A 22,042-nucleotide genomic window follows, 5' to 3' on the forward strand; every position below is an offset into this window, starting at 1 on the left:
ACCTGCCAATTCTCCAGAAGCTAAAGCTAACATGTTCGAGAAAACGTGAACTGACACTAGATCTGGGAACAATGTCTTTCCTTGGAGTAACAACTCCTGATTTAAAACGCATCATATCAACAGACCAATTTGTAGGTAAGAGTCATAGTACTTTTAAACATGGATGTCATGAATGATGTTAGAATTGTCCTCCATACCCTCCTAGCTTTTTTGTGTTTTGTTTTGTTTTTGTTCAGAATATTTTTTTCCTTGTTATTATTATTAATGGCACTGGTTACACAAAACGTTGAACGAAGATATAAATACATAACTATCTTCCACGGACTGGACAATTCGTAAAGGCCGAAAGTGAATTTAGACCAAAGTATACCGTTATACTGCACCTTCTCACTGACAACATATATGTCACATTTGGGGCTAGAACATAATATACACAGGAAATAGTAATCCTCTTGGTCACCAATTGTGCTCCATTACTCGTAGATTTATTCCCTATGGATATCAATAAAAATTATGACTAATCTGGTTGAAGCAAAACAAAGGAGTCTGGTCAAAAACATCAACGTTAGTTTCCACTATAGTGATGCTCTTATATCATTCAATAATAGCAGAATAACAGTTTACCATCCACTGATTTACCCACACATGTTAGAAATATAAGACACATTTGAAGGTAATAAATGAGTTTTATAACTCGATCAATGCAAAAGGTTCAAGGCCACACTGGCCTCTAAACTACAAGTTTCCCTTTATCTCGGACAATATAGCTTCTGCTCTAGCTGTTGGTGTCTGCATATCACAACGTTATTGTTTGCAGATTGCAAATAATGTGATATCATTCTGGCCAATTGGGCAAACATTTGGTAATTTTGACTTATAGTCTTAGAGAGGAAACTCGCTACATTTTTCCATTAGCAGCAAGGGATCTTTGATATGCACCACCCCACAGACAGGATAGCATATACCACGGCCTTTGATGTACCAGTCGTGGATCTTTGGCTGGAACGAGAAATAGGCCAATGGGCCCACTGACGGGGTTCGATCCCACACCGACCGCGCATCGAGCAAACACTTTACCACTGGGCTACGTCTCGTCCTCAGGGTTATGATTTCCAGAGTCTCTCTCGATTATTAGAAACGTTTATGGTAGACATTTGGTTGCTATATCTACCAAATCTGATGCATCACTGATCAAAATGATGGCTGATGCTATTCCATATTTTGAAATAGTGCACACATTTTGATTACCGTTTTAAATGAAGTGACGGACTTGATAGCTGTGATGGCAGTACTCATGACGGGTCCCATCAGAGGGTAGAATATCATCACTTTTTGCAAACACCTGCTAACACAACTATTTTAGCAATGCTTTCTGAGTGCATGTCATCGAAACTATATTTATACCAATGATCTCTGTCATTTTTAGTTAGTATTAAGCTGGACTGAGAGTGGCAGTCTTCCTTTGAGCGGCGCAAGAAGGATCTATTAAGCTGAGCTGAATTCACCATTTGACCAATGGAAACAGGACAATTGCGTTAAAGTGACGTTATTGTGAGAGTCATCAGCAAATATTAGATACTCCCACTTAACTGAGAAGCTTGGAATTAAATGTCTTGCCTACCTGGGACCGACAGGAATGACTCTGAATATACAAGTAAGGCATTCATGTCATATTACCGGCCTCGGGGGCGTCGTGGTTAGGCACCGACTCCAAACCCTGAGTGCGTGCTCCGCAAGGCTCAATGGGTAGGTGTAAACCACTTGCACCGACCAGTGATCCATAACTGGTTCAACAAAGGCCATGGTTTGTGCTCTCCTGCCTGTGGGAAGCGCAAATAAAAGATCCCTTGCTGCTAATTGGAAAGAGTAGCCCATGTAGTGGCGACAGCGGGTTTCCTCTCAAAATATGTGTGGTCATAACCATATGTCTGACGCCATATAACCGTAAATACAATGTGTTGAGTGCGTCGTAAAATAAAACATTTCTTTCATGCCATATCTTGCATCACAGCTACAGCAGGCTATGAGGATTGATGTTAGGGAAGTCACAAATATGCACTTACTTCGACCCAAATGGGTAAATGGCTGGAACATTTTTGTCAAAGGTCACGATGCTCAAAGCGTTTGGTGCTGTATCATCAAAATGAACCCGGATCACGTCAGTCTTATTTCGACCTGTGATGTCTGTAGCACGAACCCAGATAGTGACAGTATCCCCTTTGCTTGGATTGTTCGGAGTAACAGTTGTGCTCAGAGTTGAAGGACTTAATATTGTCCATCCAGTCGTCGGCTCCTGTTGATTGTGTCCGCCACCGCTGTCCTTTGCGTGGACAATCTCGAACTTTACAATGCCACGGCTGTTATCGATGGCTCTCAATGTCCTTGTACCGTTGTTGTCATCATTCGTAATTGTCTTCAAACCATCTTCCAATTGCTGTGGATACTCTTTCACAGGGTTAAGAAGTTTGTTGTCTTCGTGAATCTTGTTAACGAAATGATTCTCCCAGCTAACGACCAGTGAACTGCTTATATCAGAAGTCCAGACATCTTTACCTAATCCTGTACCTGAAGCTATCTTCATCGCCTCAGAATCGAGTGTGATTTCAGATGATGGGTCATACAGACATAAGCGTCTGATAAAGACAGAATTGTTTGCCATATCAGAAGCTTCTAGAATGAAAGAATACATCCCAACTCCTGTCGGTTGGTAAGACGGCGTCACGCTACTAAGGTTTGCGTGCATCACTTCCTCTATCTTCAAAGGTTTTAGTGGATGTTGCTCGTGCAGTTTACCGCTAATGTCTGGCACCAATTTGAAAACTTCCCATGCGTAGCGGAACATTCCAGACAGAGAGTCAGTCCAGCCATTCCAGATCAAAACAATAGGAGTCTGCAAGATAAATATATATATATATATATATATATATATATATATATATATATATATATATATATATATATATTATATATATATAATTATAATTGAGACTGGTCTAACGACCACCTGTATATAACAGCCATCTGTATATAACGGCCACCTGTATATAACGGCCACCATAATTCCTGCCCAATGTATTTCCTTCTTTATTTTGTAAACCTGTATATAACAGCCACAAGTGGCGACCACTACCTTTTGTCCAAAATTTGACAGTTCAACTTGCCTTAACGGTCACAAGATATGTCCATGTATTGGCCTCTCCTAGTCATAATACAATGTCATTGTTTTACTTAAATTGAAACAAAACAGGTACATATACCCCAGAGCATCATTAATCGTATTTGCATCTCTATGGTTTTGTTGGTCATTTAATTTGCAAGGAGCTTTGCTATTGGTTGCAGTAAGGCTTGCAGCGAATGTGCATGTAGATCCAACTGATAGTTAGTGTATTTCAAGGAGTGTGATTGTCAGACAACAGTTGCGACAATCTACCATGATACTTGTTCAGCCATCACACATTGGCAACCTGACCCTTCTGTTAATATCTAATGTTTTCTGACCTGGAACGTGGTCTCGTCGACTGATGTAATAGATAACACAATGCAGTGGAAAGCAATCAAAGATAAATTACTTTTCAAAAGATGAATAATATAGTGACTTTCAACGAAATATGTTCAAGTTATGCTTTGAATAACATGTTTACATAGTAAAATATTTGCTACTCTCTCTCTCATATTTTCATATGAGTTTTCATTTACCTGCATATAACAAACATCTGTTCCTTGAGTGGCCTGCATATATATTATCGGAATAGTCTTATTAAGCCTTCGGCATATGAACCCTTTCTCTCAAGCCCAAAATATAATGTCTAAACTGCCCATTGTGACAGATGAGAATAGCACTTACATGTGTCACGTGGATATCATTATCCACGCTAAATATGTCATCTGCACAGGGAAGATTTTGTAGTTTGCAGTGTTCTGGTTTGGCCGTATCAAAGCGGAACTCGACCGCCTTCTCGGTCCACGGGGATTCTGTAAACTCATGTGTCCGCCATGGTACATAAGGTCGTTCAGCATCTACAACTTCACGGAATCCCCCACTCTTGGTTCTGAATGTCACGGTCAGTCTGAAAAGTGGCAATTTCAACTAGATAAAATAGTTTTCTAACCATTAATGTTAATTAATTTTTATTTCGAGCATTATCACTCTTAATATTTCGATTTTTTAGTGTTTATTAATCCCATAATTAATTCAATAATATCAACATTGTAATGTGTTGTCACTCAGCGTAAAATGTGGTGAACCCAAGAAATGTGGATAGGCATAGAAAGTAGTCATATGTCCATGTCACATATCCAGAAGGCAAAACATTATTGCTAAAAATCGATACGTGTGACGTTACGCTTTTAACAGTGGGTTACATATTATATTTACTGGGTCAATATTTTTGTTGGTGGACTATTTGTTCAGTTTCATTTCAACTTATGTTCGTACTTATATTCAATTAAGATTCAAGCACGTCAGCTATCTGGGCTGTCTGTCTTGATTATAAGCTTTATTAATGACCATGTTAATTATTTGCACAGGAAAGCCCCAGTACAACTACAAACACACACACACACACACACACACACACACACACACACACACACACACACACAGAGAGAGAGAGAGAGAGAGAGAGAGAGAGAGAGAGAGAGAGAGAGAGAGAGAGACAGACAGACAGAGACAGACATTCATTCATATATACATACATATATATATACACACACACACACACATACACACACACACACACACATATATATATATATATATATATATATATATATATATATATATATATATATATATGATGGTCAGAGCACTGATATGTTAAACAAGAATATTTATTTAATCTATACTTGTAGTCTTTAAGAGGTGTTGCTAGACGGAAACACATTAACGATGACAGCATACAGTTGTTGGTTTGTTTGTTTTATGGTCGTTGTTTTTTGGTGAGTTATTGTTGTTGTTGTTTGTTGTTTGTTTTTTTGTTTGTTTGTTTTTTGTTTTGTTTTGTGGGGGTTTTATAGACAGAGGGGTCCCAGGTTACAATTATCCTTAAAATGAAAAACAAGAAGAATACACAGTTACCTGTCGCCATTTTCCAGCTGCCTGTCGAAGTTTGGAAGACTGATACTGCAGTTTACTACATCCGCGGCAGGTGATCGCGGACCAATATCCAACGATGTAAAAGTCTGGTTACACTTCAGAGTTTCATTCTTGCTGACGTATTTCTTGTTAGGGTCTGAAAACACGTTGAATGACATGACATACTGATAATCAATTCACAAATGCCGTGAACGTGATAACAGGTTCGTAAAATATTCATACACAAGGCTCCGATTTACCATCGCTTTTACTCACCTTTATTTTAAATATTAAAAAAATCATATTTTAAGAAAGGGGCATACGGTAATCATTTGTCGGTAACCGTGAGTACAAATGGTACAACAGGCCCATGTATACGATGACAACCACTTTTGTGCACCTTTGTTTTAAAATAATAGAAATGAGGATTTTAAATGTCACCGATTTCATCTTATATATTCAGAATTAAAAATGCATCATGAGAACACACCCACATCCCACCATAAATAGCCCAATGTGTTCTGTTATAAATGTACCGCGCCACCTATTTAAACGTTTGTCCAACAAATCTGTTTACATGTATACACCTAAACCACATTATTTTTTTTAATTATTTATCTAAAGACATTTCTTGTGTAAATGAGCACAAAGAAGATCGAGGACGTGTACGTCTATAAAAAATTACCAAAATTACCTAGAAAGGACTCTTTAATCAGAAAAATATTCGCTTCTGCTTCAGTTATGCCGAATTCAGCTTTTTTTATCCAGTCGGGTTTAGGTGGGGGATCTTCTCCCACATACTGACTGACAGCTGTCACGTTGATCCAGTTGAACATAACCCGATTGGTCCATATGAAATCAGTGTCTGGTTTCATGGTTGAATCCACGAAGAGGGCGTACTTTTCCATTGTATTGTCTATGCCTCTCATCCAGAATGACATCCGTGCCTTGATGGCGTTGATAGCAGGCGCTAAGGTAGACCCCACTGTAAAAATAATAATAATGAAGATGATGATGAAAAAAAAAAAAAAAAAAAAAAAAAAAAAAAAAAATAATAATAATAATAATTATGGTCATGATGATGATGATGATGATAATGAAAGAGATGATGATGTTTTAAACATAGATATAATAAAAACCATTGACATATGCCTCTTGAATGTTTTTACCTTGGAAAGACGATTTCACGCTAATCAAATATGTTTAGTATTACGTATTTAGCGTGTAAGTGGTGTACAAGGCATTTGAAAAAGGAAAGGCACCAATTACTTTAAGTCAGTAGACGTTTTTCCCCCATGTTCTTGTAGTTATAATTATTACTACGCGCTTTGATTATCTCAGAAACAGACTCGACACATGTGTACTTAAAGTCCAATGCTTGAAAGGTTGCTGGCGCCTTTCACTTTGACATTACAACCAAACGGCATTGCGGTACATAACACTGATGTTATCTTGTCATTCGATATTCGCATAAGCGTTCATTTGCAAACCTATATAGCTGTATGGCAGTACTACTAATATGAATACATTTTGTAATCCAGATTCGGGCACTTTTGTTTACTTTAGGCAAAACTCGGCCTACCCCCCCCCCCCCCCCCCCCCCCTCCACACACACACACACACACACACCCTCAATCTACAAAAATAGGATCCCGTACCTCTATGGATATTCGGCCAAGTCAACGTTTATTGATGGAAAATTCGTTCTAGTATCTTGACTTTCATGCTAAGAATTGAAAGGTTTTCCTTATTAAAACGCAAAATTATTTAAATGGAATATGTGTGATACTACTCACTGTTGATACAGTTAGGACCTCCAAATCCATTCTCACAGGTACACGTGGTGGATGTCCTGTCCGAGTTTCGTTGACACATACCTGGGTAACACGCTGTCAGGTGTGAACATGTCCCTGAAATAAAATACTTGTACATTATTTACAAGAGCATGACTCTTAAAGGGACAGTCTCCATGTTTTAAACACTAAGGCATAGTTTTTATTCAGTTTGTTTTTATTACAGCTTTTCATGATCACTGAAATCAAACAAACACTACTTATATTTTATTCTTTAGATTATCCATTTCCGAAGAACCGAAGTGCTTCTGGTCATCCTGGTGTTTGTAGTACAAAAAAAAAAAACAGTTTTCATATTAGTAAACACACACGTGCGTCTGAGAAGTTCTAGTCTATTTTTAAGGATCTTTATGTCTGATTTTCTTACTCATATGAAACCAAACCAAAACTAACATTAAATGACACGTCAAAGTGTATATATCATTATTCTTACAGACCTGTAATGTATAACATATTATATGCTTATGATTTTGTTTACATTGTGTCTAAATCTGAACAACAAAGCCTAAATCGAATCTCGGTACAAAGTAGTCAAAGGGATGTTTTGAGAAGGTCGTGACTGCCCCAATAAAACACTATCATATGCTATATTTGTAGAGCTGCCACTGTCCAGGACGATACATCCTTTCCACTGTTCGTGTTGTACTTACGTCCATCACATCTGTATCCGTCAAAACCAGAAGCACAATCACAGTGACCAGGTCTGTCACAGTGTCCGTTGTTTTTACACGATGGATTACATATCGCTGAAACAATAATACAAATAATTTAAAGGGACTATCCTGAATTTGTAGTCATTTAAAAAGTGTTTGGCAAATAAAATATTTTTTAGTTATTATTATTAAAATTATAATTTACTTACATTTTTTTGTTTAAAAATATAGGGTGACAACCCACCCCCCACCCCCCAAAAAACAACATACAAAAAAACAACAAAAAAACAACAACAACAAAAACAACAACAAGAAACGAACAAACAAAACAACCCTGCTGAATATTGAATTATAAAAACAGTAAGGGGACTATATCTTTAATATTTCACATCCATTACTATATGGATATTTTCCACCTTCAATAATAACTGAATGGAACATCATCTTCTCTAATAATAATAATAATAATAATAATAATAATAATAAATAAATAAATAAATAAAAATTGTCCGTTTGCGTCAGAATGTAATTGGTGAATTGATATAGTTACACGTCAATTTGGTAGTTCCCTTTACAATTAAATGGACTATTTTGATTAGCACAGATAAAAAAAATCCGTAATGCTATTATGGGCGGTGGAGCTATTCCCCCTGTGAGACATTGTAATCGCTGATGATCTGAGATACATTCTGAAGGATTTCAAATTGGCTTTCTTTCATTCCTTATATGATCTGTCACAAGTCGATTTGTTTGTATATATGTATGTTTTACTCATAGAGTTGCGTTATTTTTCTGCACAGTATAATACCTTGCTCTTTAGATTTGTAGTTAGGACTACACGTGCAGTTCGTGCTTGGAATATTCCATCGTTGGCTGCTTTGCCAAAACCAGTGCGGGTCGTGATATCCAGACAGTTGCACAGACTATGTACGTGATGGTTATGTTTGTGGTAACATGGCACTGAGATGTAGGAACTGGTGTGGACAGCTGGGTGAGTACTGTTAGTCAACATTGTACCACCTTCTATGTTTGTATTATGTAAGATAGGAACACGCCAGATAATTAACTATTGACTTTGATCACGAAAGACAATGACATTTGTCTTAAATATGTGTAGTGTATATATTTCAAAAAGGGAAAGTATTTTGTAATTTTAGAGATCTCGAAGGTTTGTCAGACAGAGTTTGTTTCTTTATAAATATGCTACTCGGTTTGCTAAGGATCACATATATGTTTGACCACTGAAGAAGTTAGATCTTTCAGGTTTTGCCTAGACTTTACTGATCGTTGTTCCAGAGTGTGCATAATGGTTGGTAAACCATACAATGATGCCTACTTTGATGAAGATGACCGCTATTGAGGTGGGTGGGCAATAGTCTGGCGAAGGATCAGTTGGGTTGGAAAAACCAGTCTTCATGACACTTTTCCATTACAGATATGACATACTGCATCCCCACGTCCCGCCCTACACAGGTGCGTTAATGCGTGCCCATACCAGCTTAGGGTTGTTAATGACTATCTTCAACAGGAAACCACAGTGCGAATGAAGTGGCCAGTTCGGTCTCCGGACATTTGAACATGTGCAGCACATGCTACAGGTAGCCATTTCACACCGCCAGGTCCAGCCACAGGAGCTGCATTTTTGGAGGATTGGAAAGATCTTACACTAGATCATGTTCAAAGACGTAGGAACGTAAGGCAACGATGCCAGGCTGTTATTGTTGCAAGTGGTTCTGACACACGATGTTGACATCGTTGTTCATCAGTCGTAGTTTGCAGTTCATTAGGTGTAATGACCTTTACATATGATCACCGAAAATAAAGGTTTTAGAGATGCACTGGTCCTATGCCTTGTAGCTGATTTTTCATTTCTCTCAATGGAGGGTTTCTTGATATTTTTCCCATTCACTAAACATGTAACTCTTAAACATAGGTATGATATGGTGATTAATGTCGAACACACTAATGTTAGAGAAACAGGAATTCATGATCCAAAGCAAACTTTTTGTAGTCAATATATTTATATAATTTAAGCTGATTTGTTTGTCATGTTTGTTAAGAAGAGCAAATAGTAATAAAGTCGTCCACCTGACATAATTGGTTGTGACAGTCTATGGGAGAGTGTAGGCATGCTGTTTTCAGTAAATATGGTGCATTCCACCAAAACAAGATCCATAAACAATATCCGCATGTATGTAAAATTTAACTATATATTACAGCATATTTGTAAATGCTCGCCCTTAAAGATAAAAGTACAAAATGCGATTCTAGCATTGCATGTTTTGGATATAAACAGGATACATATCCTAATTAGGATAAACGATATTGAGATCATTATTGTGGCACACTGCACGTTTCAAAGACAACAGTACATGATACACTAATACCAGTTCAAATCAAATTGCATAAATGTACTGGCTAGATAAAATGCAGGAATGGCAGCATGTATTATTATTTTTAAAGTTATAAGCATTTTGGACTGCGATATGCTGAGATTCAATTAATATGGTGCTACTAATAGTAAGATTAGTAAAACAATAAGTGTCCTAACATTTGTAATGCTTGCTGTATTTATGATATTTATAATAACTGCCAAGTTATAATCGAAACATTCATCACCTCGTAAATGAATATAAACGCACTTTACCTGTATTACAGTTTTGTGAATTTGACCACGTGCTTTTCCAACCGCTACAACAATACGGGACGTATTTATAGCGTTCCACCCAATAATAGCGATAATAGCAACAACTGTGGAGAAAAATACATAAATATATCTTTATCCTTAATAAAGTATTGTAATACAAAACTGTTAAAACTTGCGTTATATAATGTTCATTATCACCCATATGGTTAAAAATACTTGGTACATATCAAAGTGATACATCCCACTAGAATGCCAAGTGGGACGTAACACTTCGTGACGTCATCAATTGGCGCACTACAACCTTACAGGAATGTCAACCAAACGAGTTGTGATATAAATTAAGATCGATTATGGGTAATAAATAGGATTTTAAATGTCCCTCGTGGAATAATTTTCCTTGTCACTCGCTAAAGCTCGTGATAACTGAAAATTATTTGACTCGGGACATAAACATTGTACAAAATTGAAGCTCGTTTGATATCCTTTTAAATTTGCCGAATGTTGTCTGTAACAAGCTGTGACGTACGTTGAGGATGTACTAGCAATCCAATTTTGTTTACCTTGTTTTGAAATTATCATTTCCGAGTGTTTTTCGGGGATAGGATTTTTACTTATTTCATTTTATGGTTCAGAAATATATGGTTTATTCATGATTTGTTCAAATGTTCATTGGTGCCTGTTTATAAAATACTAGACTAAGGTGATCATCATTACGATTCAGATTTTCAAATCATATTCTTCCTATTGAAACGGGCATATGGAAAAATGTATCACTAAACAATCGAATATGTCAATTATGCAAAAATTACGACATTGAAGATGTTTCATTATATATTTACATGTATGTTTTTAAGAATGAGAGAAATCGTTATTTACCTGTTTTCTGCCACACAAAACCAAATATGTATAAATTTTATAAATTAGTTAACTTAAAAAAGCTCGTGTCCTTGAAAATGTTCTATATTTTGTAACTTAGTTATGATACTTTCAAAACCTCTGGCTGATTTTCTGTGTGTTTTTGTATTTATGTATGTTATTGTACTTTCAACATTTTGCACAATGTATTAATTGTTTTATGTAGACTACGGCCTGAGTGTAAATAAAGTTCATTTCAGATAAGTGACATCGATAAACCCCACAAAGTAATTTTATACTGAACAGTGATAAGGCTAAATGGACATCTACAATTTAATAACCCAAGATGTCGGTTATATGAATTTGATTTTGTCTGGGTTGGCTTTTTAACAAAGTGAAAGATATGTATTTACAACCTTGGTTTCAAAGGCAAAAGTAAGAAAATTACTTACGCAGACCATGTTTGATAAGCACATCTTCGTACACGGGCGTAATAACACACCCTGCGATAACAGACGTGTCTAAAAAGATCAAACCAACAACATGCAAAGCATCGCAATTTAAAAACATAAATTATAACAATAACAATAATAATGATAAAAATCATATATCTATGATTAACAGTGTCTTTGTTTATAAGATTGGTTAAACAAAGATAACCTAGGATTTTTTGTTACCGCAATTATCAAGTAATAATAATCATAATAATAATAATAAAACGTTCAAACTCTTCACTTTCTCTATTGCAGAACATCTGAAGTGTTTATTTGTATACAATAGAAAGTTATGTATCGACTTATCCAATAGTAAACTGAAGTATCATCCCCCCTCCCCCCCCCCCCCCCCCCCCCCCAATAAAAAAGATTCGAAAGTAAACAGCTGTAAATGATCAACACAGCATACCACAAATAAAATATTTGAAAAGAAAAAAACAATCTTCAAAAAGACAAACACAAACGCTTTGGTGAGACCATGGAAACAGTGTACAGAGCCGTGGTCAGCAACCAACATAGCACAACGCGAAACACATATTTGAAAGCATTAACACAGATGCTATGGTCAGAGCCGTGGTCAGCAACCAACATAGCACAACGCGAAACACATATTTGAAAGCACAGATGCTTATAGAACTTGTTTTAAAACTAGGAACGATGTCTATAGTAGGCACGCTCGTCATACGAATAGGCACGCTCGTCACACGAATAGGCACGCTCGTTATACGAATAGGCACGCTCGTCATACGAATAGACACGCTTATTACACGAATAGGGACGCTCGTCATACGAATAGACACGCTCGTTATACGAATAGGCACGCTCGACACACGAATAGGCACCCTCGTTATACGAATAGACACGCTCGTTATACGAATAGGCACGCTCGCCACACGAATAGGCACGCTCGTTATACGAATAGGCACGCTCGCCACACGAATAGACACGCTCGTTATACGAATAGACACGCTCGTTATACGAATAGGCACGCTCGTTATACGAATAGGCACGCAAGCCACACGAATAGGCACGCTAGTTAGACGAATAGACACGTTCGCCATACGAATAGGTACGCTAGTTAGACGAATAGACACGTTCGCCATACGAATAGGCACACTCGTTATACGAATAGGCACGCACGCCACACGAATAGGCACGCTAGTTAGACGAATAGACACGTTCGCCATACGAATAGGTACGCTAGTTAGACGAATAGACACGCTCGTTATACGAATAGGCACGCTCGTTATACGAATAGGCACGCACGCCACACGAATAGGCACGCTAGTTAGACGAATAGACACGTTCGCCATACGAATAGGTACGCTTGGCATACCAACGAGCAAACTCCAAACGAAAAGAGAAAGTTTAATTTTTGTTTCAGACTTTTATTTGTTTGTTTGGGGGGGGGGGGGGGGGGGGGGTTGGTGTGTTTTTCTCTCATAATATAAAAGTAATTTGTGTGATATTAAATCTACAAAACTATATTATGTTTGTACAAACATGCTAAACGATGTATTAATTGTTACATGACTAAAATTATTAATCAGTTACCAGTTACAAATAAATATTGAACATTACAAAGTGATTTGAAAATAGGAAACATATTAAGTCCACACGGTTGCTAATCATTTCGTAGCATGGTAATTTCGTACCTAATTTGGTCGATCGTACCATCGTCATTTCGTACCCTGGTCTTTTCGTACCAATGTAAAAGGTTATTTCGTGCCATAGTCTTTTCGTACTATCATATAAAGTCATGACGTGATATGAGATTTTGTAGTGTCATTTATGAAATAATATTACCTTGCAAATCTCCAAAGATGCAAACAATGCCATGTACAACTCATTTCTTTTATTCGTGGACTTCACTAACAATTTAATATTGCCATGGTACTAAATAGTTATAATACCAAGTCATTTCGTACCATAGTCTTTTTGCCATAGTCTTATAATACCAAGTCATTTCGTACCATAGTCGTTTTACCACAGTCATAATACCAAGTCATTTCGTACCATAGCCGTTTTGCACGAAATTAATGTTGTTGTTATTGGTGGTGGTTTAGTTTGTTTTTATGTGGGCTTTTAAAATAGTTTTATTTTTAAGATCCAACTAAATAGTACCCGATTGTTTCGTAACATAGTCAACTGTTTCAAATTAATGCGCATGTGGTATGTTCATATAATTAAAAGAGTTACGTGGGGTGGGTATCAACATCCTCCAAAAGTAGCCTTCCGACCCACAGGTCTGCTGAGACCTGTTGCTATTTTTTGTATAGCTTTTTCAGTAAATATAACAATAGGAAAATATGGGAAATGACTGTGGTAAGAAATGACCATGGTACGAAATCACTTTTCACAATGGTACAAATTGACTAAAGATACAAAACAACATTTTGCAATGGTACGAATTGAGCATGGTACGAAATAAACGACCAGGCATTGCGGTACGAAATGACTTTTTGTTCATATTAAACCGTGTTGGCTTGTTTGACTTGAAATGTTTGTGGGAAGAAGTAAAACCTAGTGCTGTTGATTTGTTTAGATTTTTTTATCCAGTAAAATACTGCTCATTGTTCATGTTAATAAATATGTTGTCTAGCTACACAAGGACAAAGTGAAAGCTACACTTCAATTATTGCTTGCTAATTCTGACGAATTCTTACTCGACCAGAACGAAAGATAACAACAGACACATAATACAAGATACTATTATTTGTTTTAAAGGGAATTCCTGAGTTTGCTGCAATTTTTAAGATGTTATCGACTAACCGAGACTTTTTAACGATTGCAATTACATATCAAATATATCTTTCTGCATAAAATATTAGTGGCTGTATATTAAACGTGTTTCTGATCGTTCTAATATTTGTACTAGGTTAAATTTCATCTTATTTCCTAAAATATAATTTTTTATTACGAACGAAATTATTTGAAGACAAAATCCAGTTTGGGCTTTTTACAAATATTAAGACGACCAGAAACACATTGAATATACATCCACTCATATTCTAAACAAGAACATATATTTAATATGCAAGTTTAATCGTAGAATTATTTTATTAGTCGGAAACATCTTACAATGTAGCAAACTCAGGAATGTCCCTTTAATCAATATCTTGTATATGACTGCTACTCATATATATTTACTTGAAGTACATGTACTCGCTGTCGCTCGCTAGATACCATTTTATAACGTACTGGTTCATAAAAATTGTATTAACTTAAGTTGTGTAGTATTCTCTATATACGATATAATATATAATATAATATATGGAGGTTATTACCAGTGTTTTTTGGTATCGTCAAAATCATAAATTAGGAATAAACTTTTTATTATGCGAGCTTCTGCGAGCATAATACATTATTTTTATTCTTAAAATATGATATTGACGAAACCAAAACACACGAGGGTAATAATCGCTTTATCATATAATGTCAAGCTTAATACAACGTGTTTTTTAAACTATACACGCAACGTTAATTCGAGTCCGCCATTTCTAGATATTTATATGACGTAAGAATATGTGACTCGGTGTCCATTTCAATGGAAATGACGCCAAACTTGAATGACTTCATTTTGGATGTTCTTACATCAAAATAAACTATTGCTTAACGTTTTTTTGTTTTTGTTTGTTTTTTTTTTTTTGGGGGGGGGGGGTCTTAACGCAGAATAGCTTTCAGTGTAAAGTTGTTATTGAAATGTTTTTATTTGATGACTATGAATGCACACGTCAATTATGGGGTGTCACCGTAAATCGTTAGCTTAAAGATCAATAAATGTAGTGCCGTGACCTTGATTTATTTGCATCTAATTTGCAGAGTTATCAAATTCTAAAAGTATGTGATCTGATAAATATCATACTTTGATTACATTGTATATTCTAGAAAATATATGATAAAATATAAGATGTACACATGTCCCAATACACACATATATAAATTGGAAATCACGTTAACTGTTGTGTGAACAGTTATGTTTTAAATAAATCGCGATTCTCTGAACTAACTTAAGTCGAGCTAAAGTGTTTTAGGCGAATTTAATACCCGTGTTTGGAATACAATACCAGCCATTGTGTGTGTGTGTGTGTGTGTGGGGGGGGGGGGGTTGACTGGTTTTCAAATATCGCACTACAACTAAATACACTTGATGGAAAAGACGTGGGCCGCGTCTTTCTACTGTGATCGTTACGAGAATGCTTTTGGATTGATATCACTGCGAACATGTTTCAGTTATATATAAACAAAGTGTACTTATATATCTTACTTTGTCTAAAAATGTATGTATTATTGGGGGGGGGGGGTGGAGGGGGAGCAGACAAATAAAAGCAAAAACAGCCATTGTGTGTGTGTGGGTTGACTGGTTTTCAAATATCGCATTACAACTAAATACACTTGATGGAAAAGAACTGGGCCGCATGTTTGTACTGTGATCGTTACGAGAATGCTTTTGGATTGATATCACTGCGAACATGTTTCAGTTATATATAAACAAAGTGTACTTATATATCTTACTTTGTCTAAAAATGTATGTATTATTTGGGGGGGGGGGGGGGGGGGAGAAGCAGACAAATAAAAGCAAAAACACAAAAATACATAACAAAAATATTCCACTCCAAACACTGCGAACATGATTCTTTTACAAATAAACACAGTTTACTTATATCCTACTTTGTCCTATAAGTTATATTATTGAGAAAAGGCACACAGTAAAAAACAACACAAAATACATAACAAAAATATTATAATTATATTCTACTGCAAGCAATGAACATTTTAATCTTAGTTTTCGATTCATACATTAATTTAAAGATATTATCTTGAGTTGGTTGCCATTGTAACATGTTTCCAATAAATTCAGTATTTTCAACGACTACAATAACATATTAAATACATTTTCGTGTTTAGAATGGCTCTACATCTAATGTGTTTTGGTCCACCTAATGTTTGTATAGTAGTCCAAACTGGATGCCATCTCCCAATACTGGTGTACGTACGAACTATGAGGAAGTAAATGAAGTTTGACCTACTACAAACAGTAGGTGGACCAGAAGCACAACGGATATATACATACACTAAAATTCTTAAAAAACAGAAGTAATTTAGTATGTAATTTAAATCATTAAAAAGGATCTTTTTTTTGGAAATATCTCACAATGGCAGCAAATTTAGGATAGTTCATTGCAGGTTCAATCCCATTGATCCGAGCACATACATGAACTTCAGCTATCTAGGACTGGGTTTAGTGAGAGACAAGTCAGCGATTGGTCTTACATCCCTCTATGTCTTGTCTGTCTAGGACGGTTTAGGCATATAGGCATTTATATAGACCTACAACATTATCCATTATCGTCATTTATTGAATAAATTGTGTGATTAAAAAACGATAAAAAAGAATAAAAAGACACTTATTGTATTACTACTGTGGAGAACAATATATATACTGAACCGCAAAAGAAACGCGAGATTTTTAAATGTCATTTCTATATGGCAAGTTATAACAATTTATTTCGGGGATGTAACTGTCAATATTACAAGACATGCTGGTTTATGACTGAGACCCAAATTGCAGGTACCCTTTCAACTTTCCATGAAACGACACGCCAAAACGCACCTGTCTCGAAGGCCGTGGGTAGCAGTCGCAAACAATTGTCATGAAAACCGAAATGCACGTGCATCTCGTGGAGGTTATGGGTATAAAAACCAACTTGAACCGCGTTCCTGGCATTCGTAATTTGCACGCATCAGGTATGACCCGATTGTCAGCAGCGCAGAGAGAACAAGCTATCGGCCGATTGCAAGCCGGGCAGCGTGCCCTGGTTGTTGCTAACGCTTACAATGTCCATGTCAGCACCATCCATCGTCTACAGCAGCGGTACATCAACACCAACAGCACTGCAGACAGTCACCGCAGCGGGCGCCCCCGGGTGACCACGCCCAGGCAGGACCGCTACATCAACCGGCAACACCTCCATGATCGCTTCAGAACGGCCAGCATGACAGCTCGCGCGACCATTGGCACTGGACAGCGACCCATCAGTGACGACACGGTACGACGTCGACTGGCCGCCAACAACCTGTTTTGCCGACGTCCCGCTCGAGGACCTGTCCTCACCGCCCGCCACCGTCAGACACGACTACAGTGGGCTACACAGCACCAACATTGGCGGCATCAACAATGGAGGTTGATAGTCTTCTCTGACGAGAGCCGGTACTGCGTTTCAAACTCGGATGGCAGAGTGAGGGTGTGGCGTAGGAGGGGTGAACGCTACAGAGACGCATGTCTCCTGGAGAGAGACCCGTGGGGTGGCCAAAGCATCATGGTTTGGGGTGCTATAGGCCTGAATCAGAGAATTGGGCCCCATTTGTTCCAAAATGTTGGTGCAGGCAGAGGGAATGGCATCACAGCGCAGCGCTACGTTGACCAGATTCTAACACCTCACATAGTGCCCTTCTTCACGCGTCACCATAACCACGTGTTCCAGCAGGATAATGCTCGCCCCCACACGGCCAGGATCACCATGGACTTCCTGCGTCAGCACAACATCAGAACCATGCCGTGGCCGGCTCTCAGCCCTGATTTGAACCCGATTGAACACCTGATGTCTTGTGATTATTAATTGGATAATATAAATACAACTTACTATGAATGACTTTATATCAAAAGTTATAAAATATTTCCAACTAAAATGTATCAAGAAAAAAAAACCCAACATACATCCCTCAAACAAAATTAAAATAAATACAAAAATATAAAATTAATCAGTAAAAAAAAATAATTATAAAACAACAACGAAACAGAAAACCACAAAACAAACAAAACCAAAATAAGGTAAACACAAAACAAGTTAGAATAGCAATAATGATGTCGAGTGAACGATTTCGAAAGTGTATTTAATAAAATATTACCTCTTCTCCTGTTAATTTATGTTGGACTTACTTAATATTTTAAGTATATATTACGCACAAGAAAAATGCTCGTATTTACAATCAATCAATCAATTAATTAATTAGAAGGCACACCTGTTCTCCTGAAAAAAACGTTTTGGTAGTCCACCAGAATATGTCCAGACAGAGATGTCTATAGCGTTTACTCAAGCCAACGACTTGAACTTACAGATGATACTTTAAACTGTGGAGTGTCAATAAAGCACAACTTACCCCGACCATCCATAGCACACGATGACAAACGTAGCCAGAAAAAGAAGCGTCACAACGTTCGTGCCCATCTTGGTCTAATGTACACAGTCAAATGACTCTGGGCTGCACAAACCAGGAAGTAAATTAGCAAGGATCCGTGCTAGGTGTGGTAAGCGCACCGCTTTTGATTACAAAGGACCAATAGAAAACAGATACACGATTCAGGAAGTACATTGTGTATCTCAAAATAATGTATACTATAAAAATACAGGGTTCTGGAACTATTAGTTGACAAAATATCTCACGGTCATAGCATTAATGGATACTTTGTTAACTTTAACTTACTCATAATATTCTTAATACCAGTATTTCTTAAAATAAACTTGTGTACATAGGTTATAGTTTGTATTTGTTCCATGGCTGTCTAAACCTGTTTATTTTGTTGTTGTTTTTATTTTACGAATACCTCAGTACACTGTTAAATTAGTCATTTAGTATGTATTAAGCACGGCAGTTGTGGTGGTTGAGACCAGTCCCAACGAACAGCACCTAGAAGTCACCATGCGCTTTCTCCCACCGACAGAACACCATACAGCATAGACCTTGATCTACCGCCCGTGGGGCACTGGTTAAAATGACTAGACACATCATAGTATGATAAACTCCTCTGGTTAGCACCGAAGAAATTCATCACATGGCCGCATGTTACCCATGCAGCAGACTTTGTATGCTTGGAAAAGGTAATCTAATGCAAGTTTCCTGTCTGTATTGGAAAACCATCTCATCACACATGATACTCAATAATTGTAAACACTGATCAGCAATCGGCGACCTAGCATAATGGTGATTTAGCTGCTTCCTGGAAAGAATGATCATCCACCTCATTGTGAGCTCTATTATATAGGTGTGCTGTGATGGTGCCTCGCATTTTGATGGAATGCGATACTCTCAAACAAACTAGAAAAGAAAAAATGTGTAGTGGAAATATGATGGAATTAGTCTAAAGAGTTATGTTCATTTTTTGAAGGTTGCATTTTTTTTTGCTCAAGTTAATAAAATTTTGGTTATATGTTCCCATGATCTACTTGAACCAGAAATCCATTGGTAGCATTTTTTTCTGACCACTATCATGTCAGCCATCTTGAAATTCAAAATAGCCGTCATTTTCATATAATTTCTTTATATATCTCCACTCCCATTTAACATAGAAACATATTTGGGGGTCTATTTAAACATATTATGCTAGTGAATTAAAATTAAAAAAATATTATTCATCTCACATGGCAACCATCTTGAAATTCAAAACGGACGTCATTCCATTTTTTTTTTCTATCTTTACTCCCATTAAACACAGAAAAATAATTTTGGTGTCAGTTTACATCTATGAGCTTCAGATGATTATTTTGTAAAAAGCAATATTGTTGTCTGATCTTGGCAGCCATCTTGAAATTCAAAATGGCTACCACTTTAATATATTCTGTTTTCAAATATCTCAACTCCCGGTTAACGTGGAAGCATAATTTTTTGTCCATGTACATTTTTGTATTCCATGCATTGGATGGTTTTCATTTATATAGTCAATGAATCATGAAAACAATCTTGAAATTCAATATGGCCGCCATTTTAATACATTTGTCTTATATCTTAATGGAGAAGCACAATTGTGTTGTCTAGATGTATATTGCAGTGGTCAGTGAAACTTTTCTTTAGATTTATAGTCAAAATGGCAGCCATGTGGAAATTCAAAATGACCACCAAGGTAATCATTTGGCAAATACTTTTTCTCCTAATCTACATACAAATGCAACTTTTGTGTTCGTTAATACACGTGTAGGTCAAATAATTATAATATTGCAATGCTAATGACAAACAAATGAAATAAAGGAACATGCTGACTGTAAATTGTAATGCATAATGACATATTAGGCATCTACTTCATCTGTAATAGTATGCACATTGCAGCAGTTCTCATCAGTTTCACGTTTGCAACGCTCTGTACACAGGTAGATTGATATTGAGAAAGACAAAATTATTAGAGGTGTTGGACATTGTTAGTTGTTCTGGCAAATGACGATATAATTGCTTGTCATTGTCTAACGAGTTCAAAGATGGCGGGGAAGTTATACATTATTTACCTTTCATCTAAGAGGAATTATCTTATAGTTGTGTATGTGGGTGAGGGGGTACAGCGCCCACTGGTCTAAGAGGAATTATCTTATAGTTGTATATGTGGGTGAGGGGGTACAGCGCCCACTGGTCTAAGAGGAATTATCTTATAGTTGTATATGTGGGTGAGGGGGTACAGCGCCCACTGGTCTAAGAGGAATTATCTTATAGTTGTGTATGCGTGGTAGGGGGTACAGCGCTCACTGGTCTAAGAGGAATTATCTTATAGTTGTGTATGTGGGGTAGGGGGTATAGCGCCCACTGGTCTAAGAGGAATTATCTTATAGTTGTGTATGCGGGGTAGGGGGTACAGCGCCCACTGGTCTAAGAGGAATTATCTTATAGTTGTGTATGTGGGGTAGGGGGTACAGCGCCCACTGGTCTAAGAGGAATTCTCTTATAGTTGTGTATGTGGGTGATGGGGGTACAGCGCCCACTGGTCTAAGAGGAATTCTGTTATAGTTGTGTATGTGGGTGAGGGGGTACAGCGCCCACTGGTCTAAGAGGAATTCTCTTATAGTTGTGTATGTGGGTGAGGGGGTACAGCGCCCACTGGTCTAAGAGGAAGTATCTTATAGTTGTGTATGTGGGTGAGGGGGTACAGCGCCCACTGGTCTAAGCGACGCACATGCAAAGGACTTATAAAATGTGTATTTTGTAATGCAATATTGTGTAGTTTGTAACGCTATAAAATAGATCAGTGGTCCACTGTGTACGTACGTATACATTGGTGTTTACAAACACACACGTTGTTAAATTTAACGGGCCTGTTTGTGTCATATATGTGTGTAACTACATTCGTTTTCAGTTCTTAAACAGCTGCTTTAAGAAAAACAGGCTCCGTACATTCGGCCCCAACACCTTTAACAAAATGTTGAACACTGTTCGAAAATGTCAATGAGTGGTTAGGTGTGCGGGGATTGGCAAGCGACCAGAAGAAGCTACAGTCTGATGAAATAAGAGAAACTACACATCACTGACCCAGTTCAAAACACCCAGGGTTACCGACAATATTTACCACTGCTCTTCTGTAACCTGTATGTTCCGGGTCTGGCTTACTTGACCATGTAAAAATACATTAACGTGATGGCTATATTTAGGAACATGAGACACGCTGGTATTTACTCAATGTATTGTACTAGCAAAAACAGGTTTTAGGC

At 37.2% G+C, this 22,042-nt stretch overlaps 1 protein-coding gene across 1 annotated transcript in view; it reads right to left on the bottom strand.

Moving 5' to 3' along the window:
- Positions 1–18,843, bottom strand: part of LOC121382899 — a 37,488-nt gene extending 18,645 nt beyond the window's left edge. The window contains exons 1-9 of the mRNA XM_041512581.1: positions 18,738–18,843; positions 11,535–11,603; positions 10,228–10,331; positions 7,578–7,673; positions 6,871–6,984; positions 5,769–6,059; positions 5,078–5,231; positions 3,845–4,067; positions 2,064–2,890 (exon numbers count right to left, since the gene is read on the bottom strand). Coding sequence (XP_041368515.1) covers positions 2,064–2,890; positions 3,845–4,067; positions 5,078–5,231; positions 5,769–6,059; positions 6,871–6,984; positions 7,578–7,673; positions 10,228–10,331; positions 11,535–11,603; positions 18,738–18,805 — 1,946 coding nt within the window. The 5' untranslated portion in view covers positions 18,806–18,843. The remainder of the gene's footprint in view (positions 1–2,063; positions 2,891–3,844; positions 4,068–5,077; positions 5,232–5,768; positions 6,060–6,870; positions 6,985–7,577; positions 7,674–10,227; positions 10,332–11,534; positions 11,604–18,737) is intronic.
- Positions 18,844–22,042: the final 3,199 nt, after the last annotated feature.

This window comes from Gigantopelta aegis, chromosome 10 (assembly GCF_016097555.1).
Source record: "Gigantopelta aegis isolate Gae_Host chromosome 10, Gae_host_genome, whole genome shotgun sequence".
In the NCBI taxonomy this organism is placed as follows: domain Eukaryota; kingdom Metazoa; phylum Mollusca; class Gastropoda; order Neomphalida; family Peltospiridae; genus Gigantopelta; species Gigantopelta aegis.